This window comes from Camelus ferus, chromosome 27 (genome assembly GCF_009834535.1).
Source record: "Camelus ferus isolate YT-003-E chromosome 27, BCGSAC_Cfer_1.0, whole genome shotgun sequence".
NCBI classification, from domain to species: Eukaryota; Metazoa; Chordata; class Mammalia; order Artiodactyla; family Camelidae; genus Camelus; species Camelus ferus.
In genome coordinates this window covers 516,295-542,420 of record NC_045722.1, presented here as the reverse complement: position 1 = coordinate 542,420, position 26,126 = coordinate 516,295, and the positions used below count along the sequence as shown (strand labels likewise).

The 26,126-nt window shown below is 57.3% G+C and overlaps 1 protein-coding gene and 1 long non-coding RNA gene across 4 annotated transcripts in view; one reads left to right on the top strand and one right to left on the bottom strand.

Annotated features, from left to right (window-relative positions):
- Positions 1 to 16,038, bottom strand: part of CORO2B (coronin 2B) — a 100,362-nt gene extending 84,324 nt beyond the window's left edge. Inside the window, exon 1 of one of the 3 annotated variants that reach the window (XM_014552258.2) lies at positions 15,924 to 16,038. Coding sequence is in view for 2 of the 3 variants with exons in the window: in XM_032469137.1 (XP_032325028.1) it covers positions 14,832 to 14,846 (15 nt within the window). In the remaining variant the exon portion in view is untranslated. Of the gene's footprint in view, positions 1 to 14,831; positions 15,694 to 15,923 lie in introns of those variants that run through there. The other 2 variants (XM_032469137.1, XM_032469136.1) reach the window with 2 other exon arrangements.
- Positions 16,039 to 16,082: 44 nt separating this feature from the next.
- LOC116660257 lies at positions 16,083 to 18,443 on the top strand. Its single transcript, XR_004315677.1, has 2 exons — positions 16,083 to 17,799; positions 17,892 to 18,443. It is a non-coding gene; the product is annotated as an uncharacterized LOC116660257 (long non-coding RNA).
- The last annotated feature ends 7,683 nt before the right edge of the window (positions 18,444 to 26,126 follow it).

Sequence of the window (26,126 nt, the reverse complement as noted above, 5' to 3'; positions counted from 1 at the left end):
GTCTGCTGTCCTGGAACCTGACGGCTCGATCATGTCCCTTTCCCATGCACAACTCACGCACACGTCACCCTGGCCTCCATCTGCTCCGCCCCCTGCTACTCCGCAGGGCCCCTCCTCACCCTCCCAGCTCCTGACCCTCCAAGCTCAGACCTCCCTGGACACCCTGGAAGCTCCAGAACATCCCAGGAGCAACCCTGCCCTTGCCCTTACTCATGCTGAGCCCCTCTCCTCCACCCTACCACAAATCCCACCTACCCTTCAAAGTCACACTCAAACACCACCTCCACTCGGAGACCCTGTCCAGTCTCCCAGTGCTCTGTGGCCCTCAGGACCTGCGTTCAGCGCTGCTCCAAACACTCCATCAGTATCTGTGTCAGCCTCCCAGGTAGGACACAACTTCCTTAAAGGTCGGGGGCACCAGTCCTCTCTGTGTGTCCCCTGAGCCTGCGCAGTGCCTGGCATGGCACAGGTGCTCAGTAGATGGTAGTTTGAATTAAGATTCAGATTGTTCTAATGTGAAGAACTGTTACTATTACCTCTTACAAGGCTCACCGTGGGAGACAGACCAGCACGCCAGCGCTGGAGCTGAGAACAGAAGCCCAGCCCCGGGAGAAGGCCCTGTTCCCTGAGTGTGGACAGCAGATGACCTGAGGCCGGCCACAAGGCCCGGGCATGGAGCCACAGACTCCCACATCTGAAGACGAGGCCGGTCCCACGGTCAGGGGAAGTGCTGCCTGCAGCTCCCAGGGGATGTAAACCGGACACCCATGTCCCTTTCCTGGGAGGAAATCCTGCCAGCATTCTCAGGGACACGGGACAGCAGGGCTCAGCTGATGGAGGAAGGAGGGAAGGTGCCGCAGGGTGGGCCTGGGCTCCGGGAGCACTCCCTCGGGCCAGGCCCCTCAGGCCACAGCTGAGGCTGTGGGCCACACTGGTCACTCAGGCCTGCCCCCAGTCAGTGCTCTGGCCTTGAACCCGCACAGCTGGGACCCCCGCACGGCACGGTGCTCCTCACACCCCTTCTCACCCCTCCACTGCCTCGACGCAGACTCACTCCGCAGCTCACCTGCCTCTCCAACACTATCAAGGGGCAAACAGAACTGGACTGATACCCCAGAGAGGTTAAGCAACATGCCCAAGGTCACACAGCTTGTTAGAGGCAAAGCCCAGAACAGAAGCTAAGCTGAGACTCCAGTTCCCGTTTGGAGACACCAGGAAAGCATGTGCTGAAAGGCAGGAGGTGAGAGGGCTTTGTCCCCTCCAGAAATCCTACCCCCGTTTCTCCTGCAAGTACACAGGCTCTGTCTGGCTTCAAACCCAAAGAAATTCCATCTCTGCTCACTGACTCTCAGACTCGGGAAGCAGCCCATTCCTTGTGGCTTCTTCCCTGGAGGATGCATTCAATAAACAGAGCCCCTTTCTCATCTTCCTGCATAAATATTTCAGGAGACTAAGAAACAAACAGATCTGTGTTTGATCTACTGGCTACTCAGAAATGGGGGCTCCTCTATCCCAGGCAGGACCTCCACCCCACCGCCAGGCACTGCAGTGTCCACCAGGCTGTGGGAAATACAGGGTGGCAGGGAGAGCCACCTTCCTACAGGGGCTCCTCACGGGGCTGGGGAACCTGGTGGGAGCCGGAGAAGACCCCCGTTTTCACAGAAGCGCTCCCCTCCCCCACTGCTCTCCATTCCTAGAAATGGGAGAACTCGGTCTGCTCAGAGTCTGTTGTTCTTGGGGACACTTCAATCGCTGTTGCCCAAGACCACACTGCAGGGGACACGGGGGTCCTCACGGGGCTCCACCGCCTGCAGGGGAGAGAGCAGAGCCTTCCAGAGTAGGTGGACCACAGTTCCGGCTGGAGACCTTAGCAACGGAGCAGGCCAGCCCTCTCAGCCTCCCCCAAACAATCCTTTTGTTTATTCATTCAGATGTTCACGGAGCACGTTATTCTTGGACCCCGAACATTCGGCGGCTCCCCATTGCCGACAGGATCTGACTTCTCAGACTGTCATTTCCTGTGCTTCCCAGACTCACCCCACCCCAGCCTCCAACCACAGCGCTCTCTGCCCAAGCCACGCCCTGCACCCAGTTAGCCGCTCCTGCCCCCACCCCGTGAGCCCTCCCCTTTCCTAAGCGCTCTTCTGCTCTCGCCTTCTCTCCTCTTTCTCTCACTCCTTTCATGGTGGTGCACGCACCACCTCCTCCACGAAGCCTTCCTGGACCACCCCACCACACAGTGACCTGCCTCTCCCCTGAGCTCCCTCCCCGGGGACCGCTTCTGTGACACTCTCATGTGTGAGGGCTCATCATTCCAACTCAGTTACAAGCACCTAGAGAGCCAGGCTCCAGCTTCTGCTTCCGCCAAGTGTCTGAGGATGAGGGCTGCATCTGGACATGGCTACTCCAGAAAGAAGCTCCACTTTGAAGAAATCCTGACACCTGGGCCCCACCTCCCAGAGAGTCTGATTCTGTTGTTCTGCCGGAGGGGAGCAGGGAGGACCAACTACATAATTCGCAGGGCCCCTTGATCAAGAATTATGAAGAATCCCAAGACAGTATCAGCAGAACATTAAACCAAGCGTCGCGCAGGTCACACGCCCGTAACACTGACCTGGGGACAAGCACACAAACCTCCCCAGGTGGCCTGCAGCAGCACTGAGAAACACGTTACCGACGGCAACGAGGAGCCCCTGAAGGTTCTGCGCCTCTGAGCTCCCGAGACAGCGCCCACATCCGCGTCTCCTTCTCCTCTGCAAGCCTGGGCTGCCTGCCTGGGGCACAGACAGACACCTGGAGCGCGAGTGAAGATGTGAATGGATGGAGAGAGATGGAGCTTGAACCAGAAAGCTGAGATGGACCTTCTATCCATAAAAAATACATATATAGATGTATTAAGTATTAACATTTTACTATTAATGAATAAATACAATTATTTTATGTAATAAAATAAAACATTAATATGTAACATTCATATATTAAAATATACCATATATCCAACATGCCTAAAGCACACAGAGCTTAAGTTTCAGCTTGAAATTCTTTACACATGTGCACATTCACCTCACCACCGCCATTCCAGAAGGTTCTCTTGTGCCCTAGCCCAGTTAATACCACACCCCTACCCCCAGCCCAGGTCACCACTGAAGACCGGACAGAATTTTCATCAAAGGCTCTCTGGCTGAAGAGGAAGAGCCAGCAGAGGGGAGGGCACACTAGAGATGCAGAAGGTGCTGACTCATCAGATTCCCTTCTTGTATGCGAAGGGCTGACGTTTACACCAAGTGGGACGGGGTTCGCACAAAGGGTCAGACAGGCAGGCTGACTTGCTCAAAGGCACAGGGCACGCTGCTGGCACAGCTGGGACTTGAGCTCTGGTCCTCAACCTCCAAGTTTCATAAACTTTTCACAACCCTGGGCAGTCTGGAATGAGCGTGTGTGTGTGTGCGTGTGTGTGTGTATATGTGTGTGCATGTGTGCGTGCATGTGTGCATGTGTGTGCTTGTGTGCCTGTGCATGTGTGTGCGTGTGTGTGCTGGAGGACACAGCTCGGAAGGACACTCTGGCTGTGGCATCTGGAAAAGCCGAGGGAGGGAGGCTGGGCAGCAGCAGGGCATAAGCTCTGCACGTAAGCACATCGGTGAGCTCGCTCCGGCACTCGCCTCGAGCCAGGTGGTATCACCCTAAGCCAGTCGGCAAATTGAGTCCCAACCAGAGGAGGAAAGTGATCAACCCAAGATCACACGGCCTCAGCGTCAGAGCTGGAGTTTAGGCAGAGGTCTCCAGAATCCCATTCCAGCTGCCTTCTCACCATGCCATAAGCAAGTCTTCCTGGAAGGAGACTTCGGGCCCTCTGCCTCTCCTTCCATGTTCTCAACCCCAGGCCCAAACTTTCTCGTGGGTGGGAAAGGCCAGCACCACGCGGGGTCCCAGCCAGTGGTATCTCCTGGGGGGAGGGTACATTCGGTGCTCAGCCAGGCACAGGGTGAGGCCGGCAGGAAACCTGGGCTGGGAGCCAGAGCCATACTCCTACCTCACGACACAGGGGCTTCTGACTGTCCACCCGCCGCTCTGCCTCGAGGGCAACGTGGGCCGGGACGGACAAGTCAGATCTTGTCACTCCTCTGCTTAAACCCCTGGGGCTCCTGGCACCACTGGCGTGAAGCTCATGCTCCTGGGCTGGGCAGCCCTGGCTCCCTGCTTTGTTCCTCACTCGCTGTCCAACCGTCCCCACCCAGCAGCATCCAGCCAGTGTCTCTCCTGGACCCACGTCCCCTCCACGCCTTGTCCACGCCCGCCCCCAACCTGGAATGCCTTTCCCTCCTCTTCATCCGCCTCTGCCTGCCCATCCTTGACGACGGTCCTGAGCTCTCTCTTCCTCCGTCGCTGCCCTCCTCGCCCCTGCTCCCCAGCCTCCCCTCCCCACATCCCTGCACCGTGTGTCCTTCTGAACCACCATCTCCTCCTCTAGACTGCGCTCCTCGGGGAAGGGACAGCCTGGGTTCATCCCTGCACGCTCCATGCCACAGCCTTTGGGCCTGGCACACAAGTGCTCAGCAAATGCTTTCTGAATGAATCTAAGGGCTCATTTTACTTGCATAAGGGTGAGGGGTGGAGACGGTGGTCAGCGGTGGGGGGGCGGGGCAGCCAGGGTGGGGGGTGCACAGAAGAGGGCTGCCACCCCGCCGCCCCGGTTCCTGGGGAGAGCTGGCTTGCGGCAACCAGGCCTCCCTCCTGCCTCACTTACCCCTGCAGGAGCCTCTCCTGAGTCTTAGCACTTAGGGTCTTGCTGTCAGCAGGGCCGGGCAGCATCCTCCCAGGAGCACTTCCGTTTCAAGAGCATCTAAAAGGCCCAGAGGAGCTGAGTCCTACAGCGGCTGCTGGGCAGGGTGACTGCGAGGGTGTCCTTTAAAAAGCAACCACACAGCATGGCCAGCCATCCTCTGCCAGGCCAGCAGGCTGCTAAGCTCCCGTGTGTCCACGGAGGCGTGCACACCAGGCGCAGGTCCCAGCTCACCCTTCCCCACTGTGGGAGCTAGGGTGAGTGCCACCCTCCTCGAGGCTCTGTTTCCCCACCTGCAAAGTGGGGGTGACAGCAGAGGGTGGGGGAACCTGAGGTGACGGGTGTGCACTGCCCGGCGTGGGGGCGGGCTCAGGAGAGCTGCGTCATTCCGGCTGCTTCTCTGCAGCAAAGGCCCACAGAGCTCGCAGCTCCCACGGCCGGGCCAGCCCCCGCGCTCTGGTCCTCCCAGGGGCCTGCAGAGGGGCAGCTTTGTTTGTGGCTCCTAAGCCCCTTTTCCTTACCCCCGCCCACTCTCCCTCCCTCCAAGCCAGAGTTCCAGAGAGAACTTTGCCTGGAGACTTCTCAAGCCAGTGATAAGGTCTGGCCAGAGGAAAGCTCTTAGCAACTCAGACTCCCAACCCAGAGGCCCTTCTAATGGTTTCAGAGAAACAAAGGCGGAAAGATTGCCGGCAGCCCTGCGTGCCAGGAGGGCTGGCTTCCAGGAGGAAAGCGGGGTTCATGGGCACTGTGGAGGCCAGGTGGCGGCCTGGCACGCAGCACGTGGCCACCAGGTTTCGTGATCACAGACCCTGCCGAGCAGAAAGAGTCTCCGAAGTTGCTCCTCCTGCCTCTGCCACAGCCATGACCAGGCCCCTAGGTGGCCGCCCCTGGCTGATCACCTGGGGATCCAAGATTGTCCATCTGAGCGCCCCTTTAGGCTCAGTCTCCTTCCTGGAACTTTCCTCCACTCCCCACTTCTGAGTCAGTCCTTGGCCTGGTTTCCACTAGAAGCCGAGACACATCCACTGAACTGAAGCCCAACCCACCTGCGCCTGCTGCTAATTAGAGGAAGCCCCAGTTCCTGCCCAGCCACTCATAACCCCTTGGGTGAACCTTCTGGGCCTCAGGTTTTCTCCTCTGCAAAATGGGGAAGCGTGTTCCATCTCCTTAGAGCCCTACAGCTCCACGGTCCACAGGAGCGAGAATCCAGCCCAAGCTCAATGTCCCAGGAGCTGTTCAGGCTCGTTCCAAATTCCGCCCAGCCCCGCACCTCTACACCAGGCACCCTGAAGTCTGCACCACGGCTTCTCTAACGTGCACAGCCCTTTGATGAGCGCTGCGAAAGGTACTAAAGACAATCAGGCTTTACCCCTGGCCTCAGCAAGCTCACACTTCAGTTAAGCAGTCAAAGTCATGTTCATAAAACCACCAGTGCTCACACAACACATCCGGCCTTTACTGGTGTCCGGCGTAGCGGAGACGGGGTGCTGCAGGAGCCCGTGGGACAGAGAAGCTGACATGCATCCAGACCCTGAAGAGGCCAGTTTGACAGGATGACTCAGGCCCCGAAATAGCCTCAGTTCGGAACAACGTGAGGTTGTTCTCAGACACTGTGATGACTGAGGCAGGAAGGCAGACCCCTGGGCCTGTAAGAGGAAGATCTGTGATGACAGGAAGTTATCAGATGGGCCCTCAGGTACACAGGAATCCCCTTTCCCAGAATTCCAAATTTCTCGGAACCCCAAACTTCCCCACGCCTTCCTGCAAACTGACCTTTGCCCGCAGGTCCACAGGGCGGGCATAAACAGCATTATTTCCACAAAGGTGAACACAAAAACGCAAGAATTCAATTCTTTCGTCCCCTCTACCAGCATCTTTCTTTCCATCAGCTGTTTCATGTCTTAGAAATTCCGCCAGATCCCAGATCATAAAACTTTTAGCTCTGAAATCACACTTAAGGTGTTTGAATGGTTTGCTGGAAATGCTTCCAGCTCCTAGAGTATATTCTTCTTCATAAACCCAAAGGGAAAGCAGGTCTGAGCACAAACCTCAGAGGCTGTCGCGAAGATTAAACAAGTGAATACACATGAAGTGCTTCTCAGGCACGCGGCATAAACCGTCAGCTCCTTGAAAGCCAGGACTTAACACCTGGTGAAAGGCTGGGGCCATCCTACCAGAAAACTAATCTTTATTAGACTAACCTAAAGTCAGGATTCATCTCATATTCCTAGAAGGTGTGGAGTGCCAGGAGGCAGCGGGCTGGACCAGAGGCCCTCAGACGGCGCTGGAGTTAACACGGAGAACGAGGGCTTCTCCCTAGGGATCGTGGAGCACCCAGCGAGTGCGCCTCCCCACCCCCGCCTCTCGGGGCAGCCAGAGCCTCCTGCGGTGTTACTGTCTGCCTCACTCAGGGCAGTGAGTTTATGCTGAAGCATGGACCTCATGTAAAATGCCCACCTTCTCTGAGCTCAGGTCGGGCAGCAACTGAAATGTAGGCACTGGACAGACTTTTTTTTTTCACCCAATAGACTTTTAACATTAAAAATGCTGTATCTGTCCCTATGGTTTTACTTTAAAGACCAAGGCCCAACCCAGGTAATCAACAAAACCAGTCATAACTGAGCCCAGTAAAACCCGGGGAAGGGGGAAGGAAGTTTTCCTGCCAAAAAACCTTTTGGAAAAATAAATGACCCCTCCCCCAGAGGGCCCCCTCCCTCCCTCACACACCCTGGAAAAGCTCTGGGAGGGCGGCCGTGGGCCGGGCACTTGCACACTCCTCCTGCCCAGGTCGCTGAAGCAGCAGTCCAGGCACAGGTCACCTTCTCCGAGAGGAGGAGGGAGAGAGTGCCAGAGCCACGAGGCCCGGGTCTGGGCCAGTCTCCATTCGGCCTAGCCGGGCGGCCTTTTGCAGCTTACCTGGCCTCTCTGTGCCTGCTTCCTCATCTGTAAGGTGAGGCTAACAGCAGTCAGCAGCAGCCGCCTCTCTCGCTGTTAAACGAGCCGATCCCTGTGCTGAGCCCTCACTGATGCCCGGCCGGCAGGAGGCGGTTCAGGAGAGCTGCTTCTGCCTCCAGACATCTGCCCGAGCTGCTCCCTCTGCCCCTTGTCCTGCCCCCAGACACCCCCACTTCACCTGCCCCCTCCTACTCATCCCTCATGGTTCAGCCAGCAGTCACTTCTGAGCCCCTGACTCAGTCAGGCCCCTGCTGTCATTCCCAGGGCTCCCTGGACTTCTCGTTGCACAGCCCCCAGGACACTCACTGTCATCACCTGTTTAATTTTCTGTCTCCCCGACGTCAACAGCTAACACTAACTGCCGGGCGTGTGGTGAGTGCTTCACACAGATCAGCTCATTTAATCTTTATACTAATCCTTTTAAGTACTACTATTATCAATCCCAATTAATGGAGGGGGAAACAGATGTTCAGAGGGGTTAGGCAACTTGCCCAAGAACACACAGCAAGTAAATGATACAGTGCCATCTGTCTGACTCTATAGCTGGCATTCTGAGGCCCCGTCATGCCCTGGGAATCAAGGGCCATCTCAAGAGAAGGCCGCTTCTGGTAAGGGCCGTAGGCTTGGATCACATATCTGCGTTCCCTACACAAAGCCAGCTTCGTGGAAATGGAGAAGACCCTGCCTCAGTCCCACCTTGTTCTGCCACTGGGCTGGCGGCCCGACCCACAAGCAGCCCTGTTCATAAGCCAGACACCGCATGGTGTGCGGGATGTCCTCCTTACCAAGTCCTCGCCCCCAGATTATTCACACAGTTCCCAGCTCAAGCAAAGGCCACAGGGAAGTCTAAGCAGGGCACCCTCACAGGTGTCACACCCCCGTGCCAAGGCCACAGGCACACAGAAAGGAGTCCCACGCTTTGGGGTGAGGGTACAGAATATGACGGAGCCGCAGCAGGAGAGGCCTGGCAGTTGGAGGAACGTGTGTTCTGTAGTTAGATCCCCGCTGCCCCAGCCACTCACCCTTGAGCGATTCACCGACTCTCTTTGGGCCTCAGTTTCCTCATCTGAAAAATGGGATTATCTGATAATAGAGTCGACCTCGGGGTGTACAGAGTAAACTCGATCACAACTGCCCAAAGGCTGCTCAGTAACTGCTATTCTTGTCGTGATGGTGACTGATCTTCACAGGATGTGGACTACTACGTGACTGGATTGAGAAGGTTCTGCTCAAAGTCAGAAGATCTGGGTGCGAAGCCCGGCTCTGACCCACATTAGCTCTGTGACTAGGGTGTGGTCGTCTCTCTACTAGGCGGCTATGTTTACTCACCTGGAAACAGGGGTAACCCTCCCCACCGTGGGCCAGCGGAAGGGACTTCAGGCAGTAACCCTGTTTGTATTCTGTAAACAGCACAGTCCTGGGCAAACCTGGGTGCCTCCTTTCTGTCTTAATTAATTGGAAGGAGGGTGCCAGCCAGAAGCCAATTACCAAGTCCCTCCAGGGGCCTCTGTGGGGGGTGGGGGAAGGGAGAGAGAAAGGGGGTTGGTGGCAGCTCCCCCTCCCCCATTACCCATCTTGTGCCTTCCCCGCAGCTGGTCCCACACTCCAGGCCCACAAAGGAGAGGCTCATTCTGAACAGCTTCTTTTCATGTGGAAGCCTCTAGATTTGCATCTGCCCTTCCCTGGCAGGGCCTGCTTGGTGCCAGCTGCTCCGGGCTTCCCAGGCTGCAGGCAGCTCCCGGCCGGGGCCTGAGACTGCTGGGCCCACGGGCAGGGAAAGGAGCGCAGCAGAAGGAGCTGATCAGGAGAAGAGGGAAGGAGAGGGGCTGGGCACAGGGGGAATCTGCACATTCTCTCATCTCCTGGACGCCAGACAAACCCTGCGGCCAGCGTATCCGCGTCAGAATCCGGGCTGCCCCGGTGCCAGGAGCCGGCGGCGGCTGAGGCCATGTCTGCTCCAGGCCGGCCAACCTGGGAGAGCAGTGGAAAAACTCACTCCATCTCTGGGCTGCCAGGGCCTGACGCTGCCGGGCCGTGGGTCCAGCCAGCACCCCCACACGCAAACCAGCCGGGCCCCCGCCTGTGCTGACTCCGCACGCTGGCCGCTGCGGGGCGGCTGTGGGGCGGTTCTGGGCCCCGGAGCCTCACAAGCCCTCCCAGACGCCTCTAGGTGCTGCCATGGGTGCCAAGGTCACCACGCCCCCAGCCGAGGAGCACAGGGCTTCCAGGCACACTCAGGAAGAGGGAACCCCCAGAGCTTCTCTGGACAGTGAGGGAGAGACTCGAGGAAGCAAAGCACCTGAGCTTATTTACTGAGCACTTAGAGCGCGCAGCCAAGATGCCTCTCCCAGCCTGTGTCCGCTGACCTCGACACAGCTCACCCAGGGCTCTGGGACACCTCCTTCCACATCCTTCTCCTCAGAGGACAGGAGGGGCTGATGCCCAGCACCTATTGCCTAACACGGGCCCTGGTCAGAGCAGGAGCGCAGAGGGTGCCGGCCGAACACACGAGGGAATGTTGGCCAGACACCTCCCGTGTGAGGACGCCAGCGGTCTGGGAAAGGAACTGCGAGGAAGGAGGCGGCATGAGGAGTGTGTGGCGTGTGCAGAGGCAGAACCCCGCCCCCTCCGGGGGTCTGGGAGCTGGTCTGCGCTGGTCCCTCTCCAACTTCTACCTGAGGTTCTCACATCTCTTCTCCCAGTAAGAGCCAGGCAGGAAGAAGGTGCTGGAAGCGGAACGTCTGGGGGACTGGGCATCGTAGGCAGCCTGGATCCTGGGTCATGAGTTGGAGCAGAAGGGCTTGTAATCTCTCCTCCCCAACCAGAGCCTGGGCTCCTTGGCCCGAAAAAGGGAGAGGCTGCCCAGCAGAAGGAGACCCAGCAGGCACTAGCAGTCCAGGCTGGGCGATGCAGCGGGGAAGCCTGAGTGGGGCCAAACCACCTGCCCCTCCTCAGGCTGCCTGAAGCCCCCTCGTGGGGCAGCTGGGCGAAAAGAGCACTGACCAGGGGTCAGGAGGACCCAGGTTCCCGCCCCTCCAGCCTCAAACTTGCTGAGTCACTTCAGGCAAATGACGGTTCTGCTCCCTGGACCTCAGGGGAGAGAGCCGGAGGACCTGACTGCTCACACGTGGGGGTCTCCTCCAAGCCACTCCATAGGGGCCCTAGACACGTGTGATCTTTGCCAAACAACTAGCTGTTATTCGTGACCTGGGCAGAACAACACCGTCCTTGGTCCTAGCACATTCAGCAGGAGCCAGGGGCTCCCACCAGTGAGCTGAGCTCTGCCAGGAAGGGGCAGGAGGAGGAAGGCTGACCTGCAGAAAGAGGCGCCAAGGCAGGGCCAGGGCACGGCTGACACGGTGCTGGTGGACCTGGAGTCGCCTGCTTAGAGGGGGACACTGACATCCAGGGTCCTCCCTTAGCCCACATTCCTTCTCCTGAGTCCTTCAGGGTACTTTGTTCTCAGACCCCTGACCCCCTGAGCCGGCCCAAGGAACCTGGAAAGCACCGAGCTCAGCAGCACCAAACTTAACAAGGCACACCCGGGCACCAGGCTGCCCAGCAACTGAAGCCACCACCTTCCTTACCTAGAGGCCCCATCTCCGGTCACAACATGGACAAAAGCCAGGAAATCACTCCAGAGGACGTCTGAGCGGCAAGAAGGTGGGCTGTGAGCTGCGTTCCAGCTCACAGGCATTTCTTACCGCCCGCTGACTCGTACTCACACACAATGCTGACATGTTTTGTTCTGTTTTTCCAGTTGAGGGCAGTTTAGAAGCAGGTATTAGACATGGAGAAGCTCTGCTGAGTGCTAAGCCTGGGATATGACTGGAGTGGAATAAAGATGGGAAAATTATAAAAATCAGGCACAAGGACTTGAAGAATAAAGTCGTCTGGAACAAGTCGTCTTGTAACTGGGAAAGCCGCCTTTACTCCCTCGCCCGACTTGCCCTGGGGAAGGTACTGGACCAAAATTGGGAGGAGGCCAGGCCCCGACCTCCTGCAGGCCCTGCGGTCTGGGAAGCTGCATCTGGTCCCTTCCTCTGCTCTCTTCGTTTCTTCTTCCCCTCATTGCAAGAAGAAGCTGAGGCAGCTTATTAAAATACACACAATGCAACAGAGTTTAAAACATCATAACCAGGAAAAAACGCCATCAGGCTAGAAGGTCCCACCCCAAATCTGCATGGCTCTGTGTCTCCAGTGTGTTAGTGTAGGAGCTCCCCCAAGAATCCCCCAGGCTTCACCTGCAGCCCCACTGGTGGACCCACAAGGAGGGGGCTGGGATGTGTATGAGAGGGAGGGCAGCCAGTATAAAGCAGAGCCCCCACCCTCCCCACCAAGGAAGTGCTACTGAGGATCTAGCAATTTGCAGTCAGCTTTCCTTTTCGCTCCAGGTTCCCTAAACTAACGAGATCACCTTCTGCAACCCACACCCAACCCTGGCCCCGAGGACTGCCCTCAGGGAGCCTAACACAAAGGCGCAAAGCAAGGGTCCCCGGGGCAGCAAGCTGGGGCTTGCCTGAAGGGGGTGGCCCTTTGCTTGGAGGTGGCAAGGGCCGGGGTCTCACCCTCTAATCCATTCCCTCCCCTGCCTACCACCCCCAGTTTGCAAGCAGCGATCCCACCTCCCAGACTCCCATTGGGGTTCTTCTTCACATCTGTCTTGTAACCAGACCAAACCCAGAGAATGAAGAGCCTCCAGGTCCCCACCAGAGCTGACTTCCTGTCCAGAGCTGGAGCTGTCCCAGAGCCCCCAGGAGGGGCTGGTGCTCTGCGTCCTGTGACCTAATGCCCAGCACAGGGCCTGGCCAGAGCAGGAGCTGTCCCAGAGCCCGCAGGGGGGACCTGGACCCTAGAGACTATCAGAACCAAGTCCTGCACTTCACAGACAGGACACAGAGGCCCAGAGGTGGAAGTGACTGGTCCAAGGTCACACAGCCTATTCGTGCCTGACTTAGCACCAGAAGCCGGGCCTTCAGACTCCCAGAACCCTGCGGTTTCTGCCTCAACTCAGGGAGGAGCCTCTTCCAACAGGCTTTCAGGCAACAGGACTGCCCTCGAGGCCCCACCCCTGCACCCCTCTTGCACCTCCAGACAACCAGTCTTTTAAAGACCGGCAAGGGAAGAGAAGATAGGGTTAAGGTGGGGATTTTATTTAATCCTCTGAGCTGGCTTAAACTGATGCCACACTGGTTAGAGCAGGAAGAGAGAGAGACACAGAGGGATTTGGTGGGGGTTGGGGGGAAAGGGGCACATTAGTGAACAGTCACTGGATACCAAGAGGACAGGCCTGCCAACGAGTTTAACAGACAGATACGCACCTTCATGGACTGCGACCCCAGGGCCCAGGCCTCCGAGTAGTGCCCTTCCAGCGCTGGACTCACCCAGCCACCCAGTCTCCACGGTGCTCAACAGTGCAGAGCAATGGAAAGACCACAGGCCACAGGCTGAGACAGACCTGAGGGTGAACCTCAGCTCTGCTACTCACTGTGTGACCTTGGGCAAGTTACTTTACCTCTCTGAGCCTCAGCTTCTTCCTCTGCTAAAGGGGCCTGAACACACATTCCTTGCAGGCCTCCTGGGAAGGAAGGCTGTCTGAACTGTTGCACATAAAGAGACACAGGGGAGGCATCAAGTCAGAGCTCAGTGCTGTTATTACATGTCTCACATCCTTTATCTCTCACCCAGTCTGGTCCATCACTCTCCGGCTCCGGCCTGCTTACACCCTTGACATTAATAGCCCTAATGATAATAATCCTTCCCAGCCAAACAGCATTCGTATCACTTCGAAACACTAAACATCCTGCCCGCTGGGGGTCACAGCAGCTCTGCCATTAGTAGCCAGCACTAAGGTAGCCCGCCAGCCCCCAAGTTCCCCTTCCCACACTGTTTCCAAGTCTGAGCTTTGGACTTGTGCCCCAAGACCCCGAAGGAACACGCTGCCCTCCGGCAGATCTCATGGGGGTGCGAGCAGCCCCTGGCTCGTCAGCTGGAGGCAGGACCACCCCTCCCATCGCTTCCAAGGCTGACCCTCCATCTGGCCCACTGCTCTGACCACAAACAAGAGGCCCTTCCCACTCTGGCCTCCAACTCTCCAATTCTGAGAGCCAGCTGGGCAGCTGGGAGAGTCACGGCTCGCCAAATCCGAGGCCAAGGCCAGGCTGTGAGCTCCTCACCCTGAGAGCTCTCTGAAAAGTGTGGACTCACACTCTTGACCTCACTGGTTCTTCAACTGCCCGCCACCACCCCCAGGATCCATATGACCATCTTCACATTCCACAAGAGGAAACTGAGGCCCAAAGCAGAAGGGCCCAGCCAAGGTCACCCAAGGGATCTGGGTAGAACAGGGAAGTGAACTCAGTCTCCTCTGGTCTCTTAAACCCTGGGCCCTTTCCACTACCCATGTCTGCCTTCCTCTTAACTCCTTCTTCCCCACAGCAGGGAAGCTCCCAAAGTCTCTCCAGTAAACCTGGGCCCTACGACGAGGTCCAAACACTCTCCTCCAACATGGGGGCTGCCAGAATGCGCGACTCTCCCTTCCCGGCCACAGTCCCTCCCCGTGTCTTCAGGCCCGTCACCGCAGAACCTTTCCAGCTCCTGGTAACAACTCCCGGGACATCCAGACTGCATTTGGAGTGGGATTAGAATTCTTGGGACGGGAGGCAGAGGCTGGCAGGTGGAATGGGCTTCTACCTCGGCTGGCCTCCGCAGGGCGGCAAGCCCACCCCCACCCCCAATGCCCAGGGCCAGTGCCTGCCAGCGACGCTCCCCGCGGCGCGCTCCAGCGGGCGATACCACAGAGCTGCCCCACACTGCACTCCAGGGGTTAAAAATGCAGCATCCGAAACAAGGGTTAAAAATGCAGTCCCGGGGTTGGGCCGGCGCGAGGGATCTTGTCCAAACCGCCGCGGCTGCCAGAGCGGCATCCTCCCCTTCCCTCCGCGGTCCTCGGGGGCCGGAGCGGCCGGAGCGGCGAGGGGAGCAGGCGAAGCGCACGCCGCACCTCCCGACACCGGAGCCCCCTCCCCACGCCCACACCCCCGCGCCCCCGGCAGCCCAGGCGGGTCCCGGGCGCGGCGGGCGAGGCGCTTACCTTTGTGACAGTCATGCAGAAACTCCGGGGCGGTGCGGGGGCGCTGGCGCGGCGTGCGGGGGCGGCGGCCGGGGTCCGCGGGGGCCCCAGGCGGCGGCGGGAAGGGGGTCCGGCGGGGCTCCGCGCGCTCCCCGCGGCCCGTGGGAGGCTCAGCCGAGCCTGGGGGCCGCGCTCTGGGCGGCCAGCCGGCAGGGACCGCTCGTCGGCGCTCGCCCGCCGCCCGTCGCTGATGTCAGCCCCGAATGTGCATTTATAATGGATGAGCCTCCTTCGCCGCAGGAAGGCGAGGCAGGAAGAAAGGGAGCGAGGGAGAGGGCCCGGGCTGGGGGGCGGGGGGAGGAAGCGGGGCCGGGAACTCGCTACAAAGGAGGAGGCGGGAGGAGGAGGAGGAGGAGAAAGCGCAGCCCGCCCGCCGTGCCCTGCGCCTCCGGGCTCGGTGGCCGGCCGCCGGGCACCGCCGCTCCTGAAGCCCGGGGCCGGCGCCCCGGCCGCGGCCTTAACCCCTTCCGGCCCGCGGCGGCCGGCGCGCGGCTGGGCGCGGCTGGGCCCTGGCACCTGCCAGCTGGGGCGGGGGGCGGCCCGGGATTCCGGGGCACCGTTGGCCCGGGGACGCGCTGAGGTCCCACCTAGACGGCCGAGGCGTCGCGTGGGCCGAGAAGACCGCTGGGCTCGGCCCCCGTTGGGTCGCAAAGTCGGCCCGCGCGCCGGGAGCGCGGCGCTGCCCGCGGAGAGGGGCGTGGCGGCCGCCCGCCCGGAGCTCGGCCCGCGGCCCGGCCTCGCGCAGACCCCGGCGCGGCCCCGGGCGGCACGGGGCGGTGGGGCGAGCGCTCGTCGGAACCTCGTTCCCTCTGGTCGGAGGCGCTCGCGCCACCTTACAGAGGAGGAAACTGAGAGCCGGAGTGGGAAGTGACTTAGAGCACGGTTTCTCCCAGAGCCGGCCCGCCCCTCGTCCCCGCAGGCTCTCTGCGGAACCCCCTGTTCAGGGGCTCGGTTCCAGACCCGGGACGGCCCGGCCCCAGGTGTGTCTGCGACCCCGGGGTGCGGCGCCGCCGGGGAACACAGGTGCGTCCTCTGTGGTGAACGAATCCTGACCTGGGTCACACCATGTCCTGGGGCCGCTGCAGGGACTTGAGGGACAGTCACCTGACGGTGTCCCCGCAAGTCAACCGAAAGGAGTCCTCCCCCGGAGCTCCTGTGCGCACCGGTCCAGCAGCTCTGCCCCGCGGGGACTGGAAGGGGGACGGGCTCGGGGAGACGGAAGCGGAGGGATCTTTCTGGCACCACGACCTGCCCGCAAGCCGGAGGCGCTGGCTTCCTGCTCAACACAGAGCGGTTAACCCGACGACGTCGTCCACGCGGTGCGAGCACCTGCTCTGTGGAAGGTGCCAGACCGACGGAGAGGGGAGCTGATGCCTGCCTTCAAGGAGTAACAAAGTAATCTGCATCTGTAGGGCCCTTTGTGGATCTTAATGCTAATTTATTTACATTTTTTCTCGAAATGCTAAATGCAACAATGAGAGGAAGGAACCGTCCTCCTCTGTTTGCTGATGACTGAACAGACTCAGAGAGGGGCGGGGACCTACCCGAGCCCACACAGTGAGAGAGCCAGGACCTGAATAGAAGTCTTCTTTTTTCCCTTTTAATGGAGGTATCAGGGGTTGCACCCAGGACCTCGTACGTGCTAAGCATGCGCTCTACTCCTGAGCCACACTCAGCCTTTTCATGTCAAGCACATCGGTGAATTCCAGGGCCCCTCAAACCCGCCGCCTTATTTGAATTTCACACTTGTCTTGGGAGACAGATGGACAGCTAGCGTCCCGTTTTCAGTTCTGAGGAGTTGGGCCGACCTACTGAGTCTCCTGGGCAGCAGATGTTGCCGCAGGCCTCAGGCGGCTCCTTGGCGCAGACCCTTCTTAGTTGTGTTCCCATGATGGACCTCATGCTTTTGACCACGTTACTTGCCTGCCGAGAATGCCTAGTTCTTCCGCACTAACCCAAATGCTTCCCTGCCCACCTCTCGGCCCCACCCCCTTGCCAAAGCCCCGACAGCTCCAACCCCCACGGGTCCTGTGCTGCTTCTGGGTCTGAGTGTCCGGTCTTGATTTCACGAGCTTCTGGACAGTGTGGACTGTGAGCCGGCAAGCGTCTGAGCACCAGGGCATGCTACTCCTACTGTGTACCCCTGGGCACACAGCCGGTGCTTAGCAAATATATAATGCCAGCAAGAACAAATTAAGCAAGATAAACCGTCGACCCGCGGCTGAAGAAATTTAAATTGGACCCAAGAGAGCATTTCCCCTCAGCAGGCTGTCCAGCATCACAAGTGGTCACACTCCCCATCTAGACTGTCTTGGGCAGGTGAACCTCAAGACAGGAGGATGGACCTCAAAAGATTTCCAAGGCCCCTCCAGCCCTTGGAAGCCATTAAAGGGAAACTCAAGAACACGTCACCCTTCCCCCATGGTTATGATTTGTCCACTTTTATCTCTCAGGGGTATTTGAAATCCCAGATTGTCACCCTCAGCTACCCAGCATGCCTCTTGGCACCTTCCCTGCCAGCATTGTGGGCTCTGGGAATGAGACACATAGTGTCAGCTCGAGCCAAATGTAATTAGGAACATCAATCTGCTGCCCACAACCCACGTGACACGCTCCCTAACAGAAAGAAAATGTTTCTGATTCCTCACGTGCTGCTGGCTGGCCCGTCTGTCACGTCTCCCCAGTCAGAACAGAGGTCTGGAAGAGCAAGGGCCCTCTCAAAAAACTTGGCTTCCCTTCTTCAAGTGAGGGGCTGGGCCCCGAGGAAACACGCAGAAATGTGTGCATTTTCTGTGGCTGACTCTCTGTGCCACAGGACCTCCCGGCTCCTGTCCCTGGCGACGTGGCCCATCTGTTTGGATTCTCCCCAAAGCAGAGTCTGAGAAAGGAGCTGGATGCAGGTGGTCTGACTGGAAGGTGATTCCAAGAGGTGGGAGTGGAAGAGTGAATGGGGGTGAGCAGGGAGGCTGGGAAAGAGGAGGAGCCAGTATGAAGACTGGCTTTGTATTTTGTGTTGTCAAGGTCACTGCTGGAGCCGAGGGGCCGCTTCCTCGGGGCCGTCTGGGATGTGTCCGGGGACTGTCTGCCAGGAGTCAGTCAGCGGCGTTCGTCCTTGGGCTCCTCTTCCCCACTGTCTGCGGCTGCACCTTAGGGCGTGGCTTCAGCTTGGAGAACGCCCGGGGGCACCCTCACCCCCCCAGCTCTACTTGAGGTGGGGTGCTACTAGCTCAAGTCTGAGCTCCCTCGGACCCCCACTGAGCCGCGGAAACCAGAGGGAGGAGGAGCGAACGTGTTACAAACTGTGGAGCAAATGAGTTTGCAATAGGAGTTCTAGTCTCTTCCAGACTCATTTAGGTCTCAGTGCTGTGGCCCATGCTCTGTCCTCAGGCTTGAATGCCTTTGTACACTTTCTCTGCCTGGCAAACTCCTACTTATCCTTCAAATCCCAGTTCAAATTGACACCGCCTCTATGTAGCTTTCCTGACACTACCTCCACAGTTGCCTGGTTCACACCGTTTTATAATGATCATAATTAAATATATTTGTCCTGTCTCTTTTGATGGGCTGTGACCATGTTGTGGCCATGTGTTCTCTCTCTGCCTCTCTTTTTTTAATCATGAAGAGTAGCTGACACATAGGAGATGCAGTGAGGCTGCCATAGGCATCTGTAGCTGCAGCTTTAATAACCCTTGGCTCAAATCCCAGCACTCCATAGGGAGGCGTCTTGACACCAGTCTCCGACCCTCCAAGTGTGTTTGCTTTCTAGCTTTTGCCCAGGCCCCATATTGGGCACCACTGCACAGAGTGAGAAGGACTTGCTGCTTGCCTGCAAGAAGCTTGTGGTCCCCTAGAAGAGGCCCACAGACATGGGCGCACGTCGCAGACCACTTAGCAGGGGGCCAGATGGAGGGAGGTTCCCAAAGCCAAGGAGCCCCGTAGGAGGGAGGGGCTCCTCCACTCCTCACTGCTGCTTCTGCCATGCCACTCCCAAACACACCCACACACCACCTGCCCTCAGGTGCTCAGTCATCAAGCCCTGAGGGTCTCACTGTCCCTCAAGTCCTTCCCTTCCTCCCCATCTCTACTACTGCTGCCCAAGCACAGCATTTTAATTTGCTTGGGCCTACCTGACTGGCCCTCCTGCCTCCTGCCTGGTGCCGACCAATCCATTCTCCGTCCAGCAGCTCATGCACCCCTGACCAAACACACACACATTTGCCTCGTTGAAACCCGTTAGAGGCTCCCAGCTGCCTTAGGGTTGAGGTCCAAACAGGGTCCTCCAAGACCTGTTCCGATGCCTGTATCTCTATGTTGTCTGTCTCATCATAGTTTTGCCTTTCTCTCCCCCTGAACTCCTACCAGATAGTTCCTCAGTCTTTCTTCAGATGTCAACTCCTCCAGGAAGCCTTCCTGGACTGGGACTGCGTTGGTTTAGATGCCCAGCCTCTGTGCTACTTTCCATAACTGCATGAGCCTCATTCTTTCTGCACTTCTGCACTGTTTTAGCATCTCCTGTTTGTGTGTTTGACCTCCTGTTGGAGAACAAGCTGCTTGAGGACTGGGCCTGGCTCTTTCTGTTGGTAATTCCAGCATACAGCGAGCGCCTGGTTCAGTACCCTTCCCTGCATATAACTTTTCTGTTTCCCATTTGTCCCTTGCTCTTCCTTTTGTGCTGTCTCCCCATCCTGTCCCCCATTACCTGTCTCCACGGTTGCAACCACTTTTCCATGCTTTGAATCTCTGTGTCCTCCCCACACTTCTTCCCCGAGCCCCTTGGCCCACCTTTCCCACTCTGCCTCTCACCTCCCCGCACCCCCTCAGCCACTCCTCATGCCTGGGTTGGGGCGTCTCCCTCCCCTCCTCCCTTGACTGTCATGTTTCTCTTCTCTTCCTGTCTCTCCTCCAGCTCTGTCCCCCCACCGTGTCTGCTTGTTTTGTTCCCCTGCCCTTCTCATCTCTGTGTGTCCATCTCCCTGACCCTGTCCCTGTGTGTGGCTGTGTCTCCTCTCTGAACCCCCGCTCTTTTTCCCTGTCCCTCACCCCTTTTCTCCATGGCCTCTGTACAACACACCTGCTGACGCTGGCGTGGGGGAACTGCTGGGCAGGAGCCACCTGGAAGCAGGCAGATCTGGGGCTCAAATCCCAGCTCCCCCGCACACTGTCTGTGTCATCGGGGCAGCCGTTTGACCTCTTTGTGCCCTGGTCTCCTGCTCTTCAACATGCGGTAATGATGACAGTGGCCTCACAGAGCTGCTGTATGTGAGAGAGGGCGGCGGGCCGGGTAGCCACCCCATAAATCCTGCTACTACTGTGAGAAATCAAGAGTATTCTCACCATTCAGTCCTTCGGGCCTCATGATTTTTTTTTTTTTGAAACTTAAAAAAAATTTATTATTTTTTTAATGGATATACTGGGGATTGAACCCAGGACCTCGTGCATGCTAAGCGTGCAGTCTACCACTGAGCTGTAGGCTCCCTCCAATTCTCCATGGTTTTTTAGTTAGGGTGGACTAAACGACTCTTATCTCCCCCATTTCTCAGGAAAGGAAACTGAGGCCAGGAGAGACGAGGCGGCCTGCCCAGGCTCACAGCTGCGGCGGAGGAGAGCAGGCCCAGGGCGCAGGCCTGACCCTGTCGTCGCTGCACCTCCCACAGCCCCGAGTGTCTGCCTGAGCATCTGGGGGTTAGGGCCCCTCCCGGGTACCAGGAAGGGAGTCAGGAGCCTGAACTCTTGTTCAGGTGTGGCCCCATATGAACATGAGCCTTACTAAAGCCCCACATGCCAGCCAAGACATGGTTCACTCATTTATAGAGTGGGACTACAGAAACCCACCTACTTAAGAACTATCAATTGGCAAACATTTTATTTAGATGAAAAATGTTTGTAAGAAAAGAGAGAAAAGGAAAAAAAGCCTGCTGTACCACCAACCACCAACAGAGGGCGAGAGCGGTCTCTTGTTTGGAGACACCTGGGCCCCGGGAACCAGATTTCCAGCCTTCAGGCCCTTTGGCTCTAAACTTTGGCAACACCCAGTCAGTGGTTCTCAAAGTGTGGGTCCCAAACGAGCATCAGCTTCACGTGGGAGCTTGTTGTTAGTGCAGATTTGTGGCCCCCCCACTTTTGACGCAGAAACTCTGGAGGTAGGGTCCCAGAGGTCTGTTTAAATAAGCCCTGGGGGAGGGGGTCTGAGAAGCACTGACTTACCTCACAAGGTACCGGGAGCACCCTGTCAGATGCGTCCACCTCCCAGGTAACGTAGCTGAATTTAACTTGGGCTTTAGGATCTCAGCTGTGGCTTTCACAGTCTCCCCTCTGGAGACAAAATGATAAGAATGGCCCAGAGCAGAAGGGTTAGGGCAGGTGCCCGAAACAGCTCCCAGTAGGAACCATGGCTGTGACGTCCCTGCTTTGGTTTGAAATCGTGCGCAAACCCAGGTACTGCCCTGGCTTAGCCCCACTCGCCTCTCTGGGGCTGGGCCTGAAGGCGCTCCCAGGAGCAGCGATGGCAGGTGTCCTGTCTCGTGGGAGACCTGCTTCTCAATTTGGAGACGGAGTTTGGGGCCTTGGGGCCTGGGAGCAGCGTTTTGGAGATCCACTTGGAGCCCAGCAGCCCCTCCTCAGATGCCCCCCAGGCAGACTCGTCCCTTCCCCTGCCCCCCCCCCCAGGCCCTGCCCACCCCTGCCCCCAGGACCACTCTCCTCCAGGCGGGCCAGATCCGGCCACATTTCAGTGCTCAGCAGAAAGCCGCCCGCCCAGCCTCTGTCCTCTCCCTCCGCTGAGCTCCCAGCACAGAGGAGCTCGTCCATGTTGGATACCCTGAGGCCTGGGTCACTGCTGCCTCTCAGTCCCTCCTCTCTTGTAAAGAGCAGGCTCTGGACCAGATGGTAGCCAGGTCTCCCACAGGCTTGGATGCTTTGCGTGGGGGTGCCGCTCCAAGAATTCCCAAACTTCAGTTCACAAGAAGAAGTCAAAGCTGCCCTTAGCTTGTGCAGGGCCCGGAGCAAAAGTTTTCTGTGTGCAGGACACTTGTTAAAAAACAAAATTCAGCTGAGTCAATTTGAAGATCTAATTAGCTTTATTAGGGAATTCACGGATCAGGCAGCCTCCCACCTTGCCCTTAGGAGGGTGCTCCCAGGGGCTGCGAAGAACGGAAGGCTTTTTACAGAAAGCCGAGGCCAAAGAGTTATTAGCAAAAGAAAAGAGAGGAGTGTTTTCAGGTCAGGACATCATCTTTCTGTGGGGAAGGGACCGGCGAGGGTTCTATCACACAGACTGCCTCTCTGTCCTTTGGGGGATGGAAAGGGCCTGCCTGACAGATGACCGCATTGTGGTGACCAGAAAGTCCCAGACTGGTTTATTAGGGTCACATTTCTGGTGACGGCTGAAACTGCGGTTAGGTTAGATATTAAATCTAGGCTGACGCACTTGGGGCCTGTGGTTTTCCTCTTTAACACCCTCGTCTAGATAAACAATTTGATTTTAAAATATAATACTTGGCCCATATGAGGTGTTGTAATCTATCAGTGAAGACTTAGAATAATGCACAGAGAAGGGTCCTGATACGTTTATTTCTTGTCAAATTGGTGCACGTGAAGAGTCTCTGGAGGGTCCAGGAACCGTCTCTTCCTGTGCTTCATTGTCAGATATGTCATTCCTGGCTAACTGCTTATCTTCCGCCGTGAGGAAGAAGTGAGAACGCGGGGGTTATTCATGACGCCACGGCTCTTGGGAACCTGTTTGTATCAAAACAACAGGGATCTTCTTGCCTCTGCAGTTTACTGCTACCATTCACTTAATGCCAGTGGCAGCCTTGCTCACGACGCCACGTTGCCCACTGTGCTGCCGTGAATCCTGGCCCTCAGTGACTCTCTCAAAGGGTCTGCTTCACTGACGGTGGCCGTAAATGCAAGTCTAACCCATTGTGCCGAAGAAGGATCGTCTGTTCTCTGGCCATGCACTGACCATTCAGGATGTTCGGGTGTAAATGACACTTCAGGGTCACAGAGGCTGCAGTGGGGTGGGGGGTGCCCTGGATGCTCCTGGAAGTTAGCACCAGGGAAAGGGCACTTTACCACCCCCGCCACTCGTGGTGCTGCAGGCTCAAAGCGTAGGTGGGCAGAGACTCATGCACGGGGTCAGGTCCAGAGGCCAGCTGTGGCCCAGAGACCTGAACGAGTCCTGAATCTGACGTGGGGATCACTCAGAGTCAGCACGTCGGCACCGCCCTAGGGGCCCAAGCTCTCAGGATCTCCATCCTGCGGAAGCAATATGGAACAGCCAGACTGTGGGAACAACCCGCTCCCCGGACCCACCTCGCAGAACTGGGGCTGGACCTCAGGGCTCTGGGACAGCTCCCCAGGAGTGTCATCCTGGAGTCCTGGAGGGCGGCTGTCTCAACTACTCCACGCCTGGGGTAAAGGTCGGAGAATCCCCAAAGGAAAGAAATGAGGGCCCAGGGCAGGCTTTGGTCCAGGCTCCCGGACACCTTGCATAGGTGGCACTGTAGGTCCCACTGGTCCCAGGTCCTTGTGTTCCCCTCAGCATAGCTGGGACAGGGGCAGCTCCCAAGACTCTGCTGAACGCCAGGGAAGAAGATCGTGAAATCACTCCAACTTTCCTACTTTGATGGGCTCCCCAGCCCATCTTGCGGGCACTTCGCTTATTCCCAACATCTTGGCCCCAGATCTTGTCTCACAGTGAGGACACCAGTTTACGAGTCACCGCCCAGACGTCTCCCCCGAGCTCGTACAACTTCACGCTCAAGACCCACAATAGCCCCTAACACATCCTGTGGGGCCAGAATCACCCAGATTCCAAATCCAGACAAAGACATCACAAGAAAAGGAAACTACAGACCAGTATCCCTGATGGCTACAGGTGGTCGAAATTCTAAATGATTGTTATGTTACATGCAGGCACTTTGATCCTCCCAACAACCTCCATGAAGCTGCCCCCATTTTTTCAGGTGGGAAAACTGAGGCTTGGAGGCTAAGTGACTAACATGTAGTTACACAGCTCGCGAGAGGCAGAGCTAAGATGCAGATGTGTTTCCAACCCCAAGCCCTGCTCTTTCTGCCACACCACCCAGCCATCCCCAGAGGGAAGGGGAAACATCTGATCCTCCAGGTTTGTCCCTTCATTCCAGTGTCACCTCTGCAAGGCAGCTTGCTCAGGTAACTTACCAGAGTGGCCTCTCCCTGCAGGTGAGACCCTTTCCCAAGCCTGCTGGGAAGGGCACAGACCCCACTGGAAAATGACTCCTTAGCCAAAGAACGCACATCAGCCTGCACACTGTTATGTGTGTAGCAAGGGGGTGGAGTGAGAGCAAAGCCTTTCACCTCATGCACCTCAGTCTCCTCATCTGCGAAATGGGAGCGAAACTCCAAAATAAGGTCCACAGCAAATGCTGGCGAGGATGTGGAGCAACAAGGACTTGCATTCTCTACTGGTGGGAGTGCAAAGTGTCCCAGCGGCTAAGGAAGACAGTGTGATGCTTTCTTATAAAACCAAAGACTCTCACGTACAGTCCAACAATCACCCAGTCCTTTGGTACCTATCCAAAGAGCTGAACACATCCACACAAAAAGCTACACGGGATGTTTTTGGTAGTAGGCAGCTTTATTCACAACTGCCCAAACTTCAAAGCAATCAAGATATCCTTTAGTGAGTGAGTGAGTGGATAAATAAGCCGTGGTGCATCCAGACGACGGAATGTTACTCAGCACTAAAGAAATGAGCTATCAAGTCATGAAAAGACATGGCGGAAATTTCAATGCATATTACAAAGTGAAAGACGCCAACCTGAAACTGAAGCCATACTGTACAATTCCAACTACACGACTTTCTGGAAAAGGCAAACTATGGAGACAGCAAAAAGATCAGCAGTTGCCAGGGGCTAAGGGCGGGGAGGAATGGGTCGTCAGAGCACAGAGGGTTTTCAGGGCAGTGAAATACTCTGTATGATACTACGATGGCGGACACATGTCACCATACATTTGTCCAAGCCCACAGGACGTACACACCAAGAGTGAACTGCAGTGCAGATGTGGACTTGGGGCAATCGCAATGCATAGAGGCAGGTTCATGGTTTGTCATAAATGGACCTTCCTGGGGGTTGTTGATAGTGGGGAAGCTGTGGCTGTGTGGGGCCAGGGGTACATGGGATGTCTCTGTATTTTCTGCTCAATTTTGCTATGAGCCTAAAACTGCTCAAAAAAATAAAAATCTGTTTTTCAAAGTGGGCCCAAACCACCCAGGTCTCAGGTCTGGCTAAACAGGCTAATGCCAGTGGGAACAGCTTGCAGGCAGCAAGCTGGTCTGCTGCTGTCAGGGCCTGGTGCTGCTATGGGCTAAGCCCCAGCTGTGCCAGAACTCTGCAGGGGGAGCTCGGGGCAGCCGTGCTGACTCTCCGGGCTCGGCGTCCTTCGCTACAAACCAAGGCAATGCTGCTCGCTCCTTGCTCCCAGCCCCATGACAACCTTCCAGCAGTGACAGCGACAGTGGTGAGGACGGCGGCTATCGCTGTGCCAGGCACCGTGTTAGCAATCTGTACACATTATCTCACTTAATCCTCGCAACCGTCCTGATCTTAACGTGAGAAACTGAAACATGGGGTTGGGGGAAGCGGGGAGGAGGGGGCGGGGCGGGGCGCCGGCAGCTTGCCCCAGGTCACACATCTGATCAGCGGCAGAGCAGGTTCTGGAGGACTTGGTGCTGGCACTCAACCCCCAGTTTTACCTCCATGTGGCCCAGGCTGACCCTGGAGGGCACCCCAGGGGCGGCACCACTGCCTGACCACTCAGAACTGCTCCATAATAAGAAGTGATGACCACGTCCGGTGTTCCTGCAGGACTTACCATGAGCTAGGACTGTTCTTGAGCAGGTGACGTGCACTGTCACACCTAGTTCTTACAGTGACTCCTCGAGGGAGGTACTGTCAGCATGCCCAAGGAGCTGAAGCCTAGAACTCAAAGAACAGAAAATGTCAGACCTAAGAGGGAATGAGGGCTCAGCTGGTCCGAGTCCTTTATTGGACATTCTCCTCCCCCAGGTGACCTCGGGCCTCTGTCTGCTGCAAGGTCAGTTGAGTCAGGTGTGAGTGAGCAAATGAGTCACGAGTGTGTGTGTGCGAGTGTGTGTGCGACGCCCACCTCGCTGTGCTGTTGCTGTAACACTTCCTTTTGGGACCCACCAAATCAACAGTCAAGAGAGGCCACACCTGCGCCCCCAGAGCCCTGCCCTCTGCTGTGTTCACC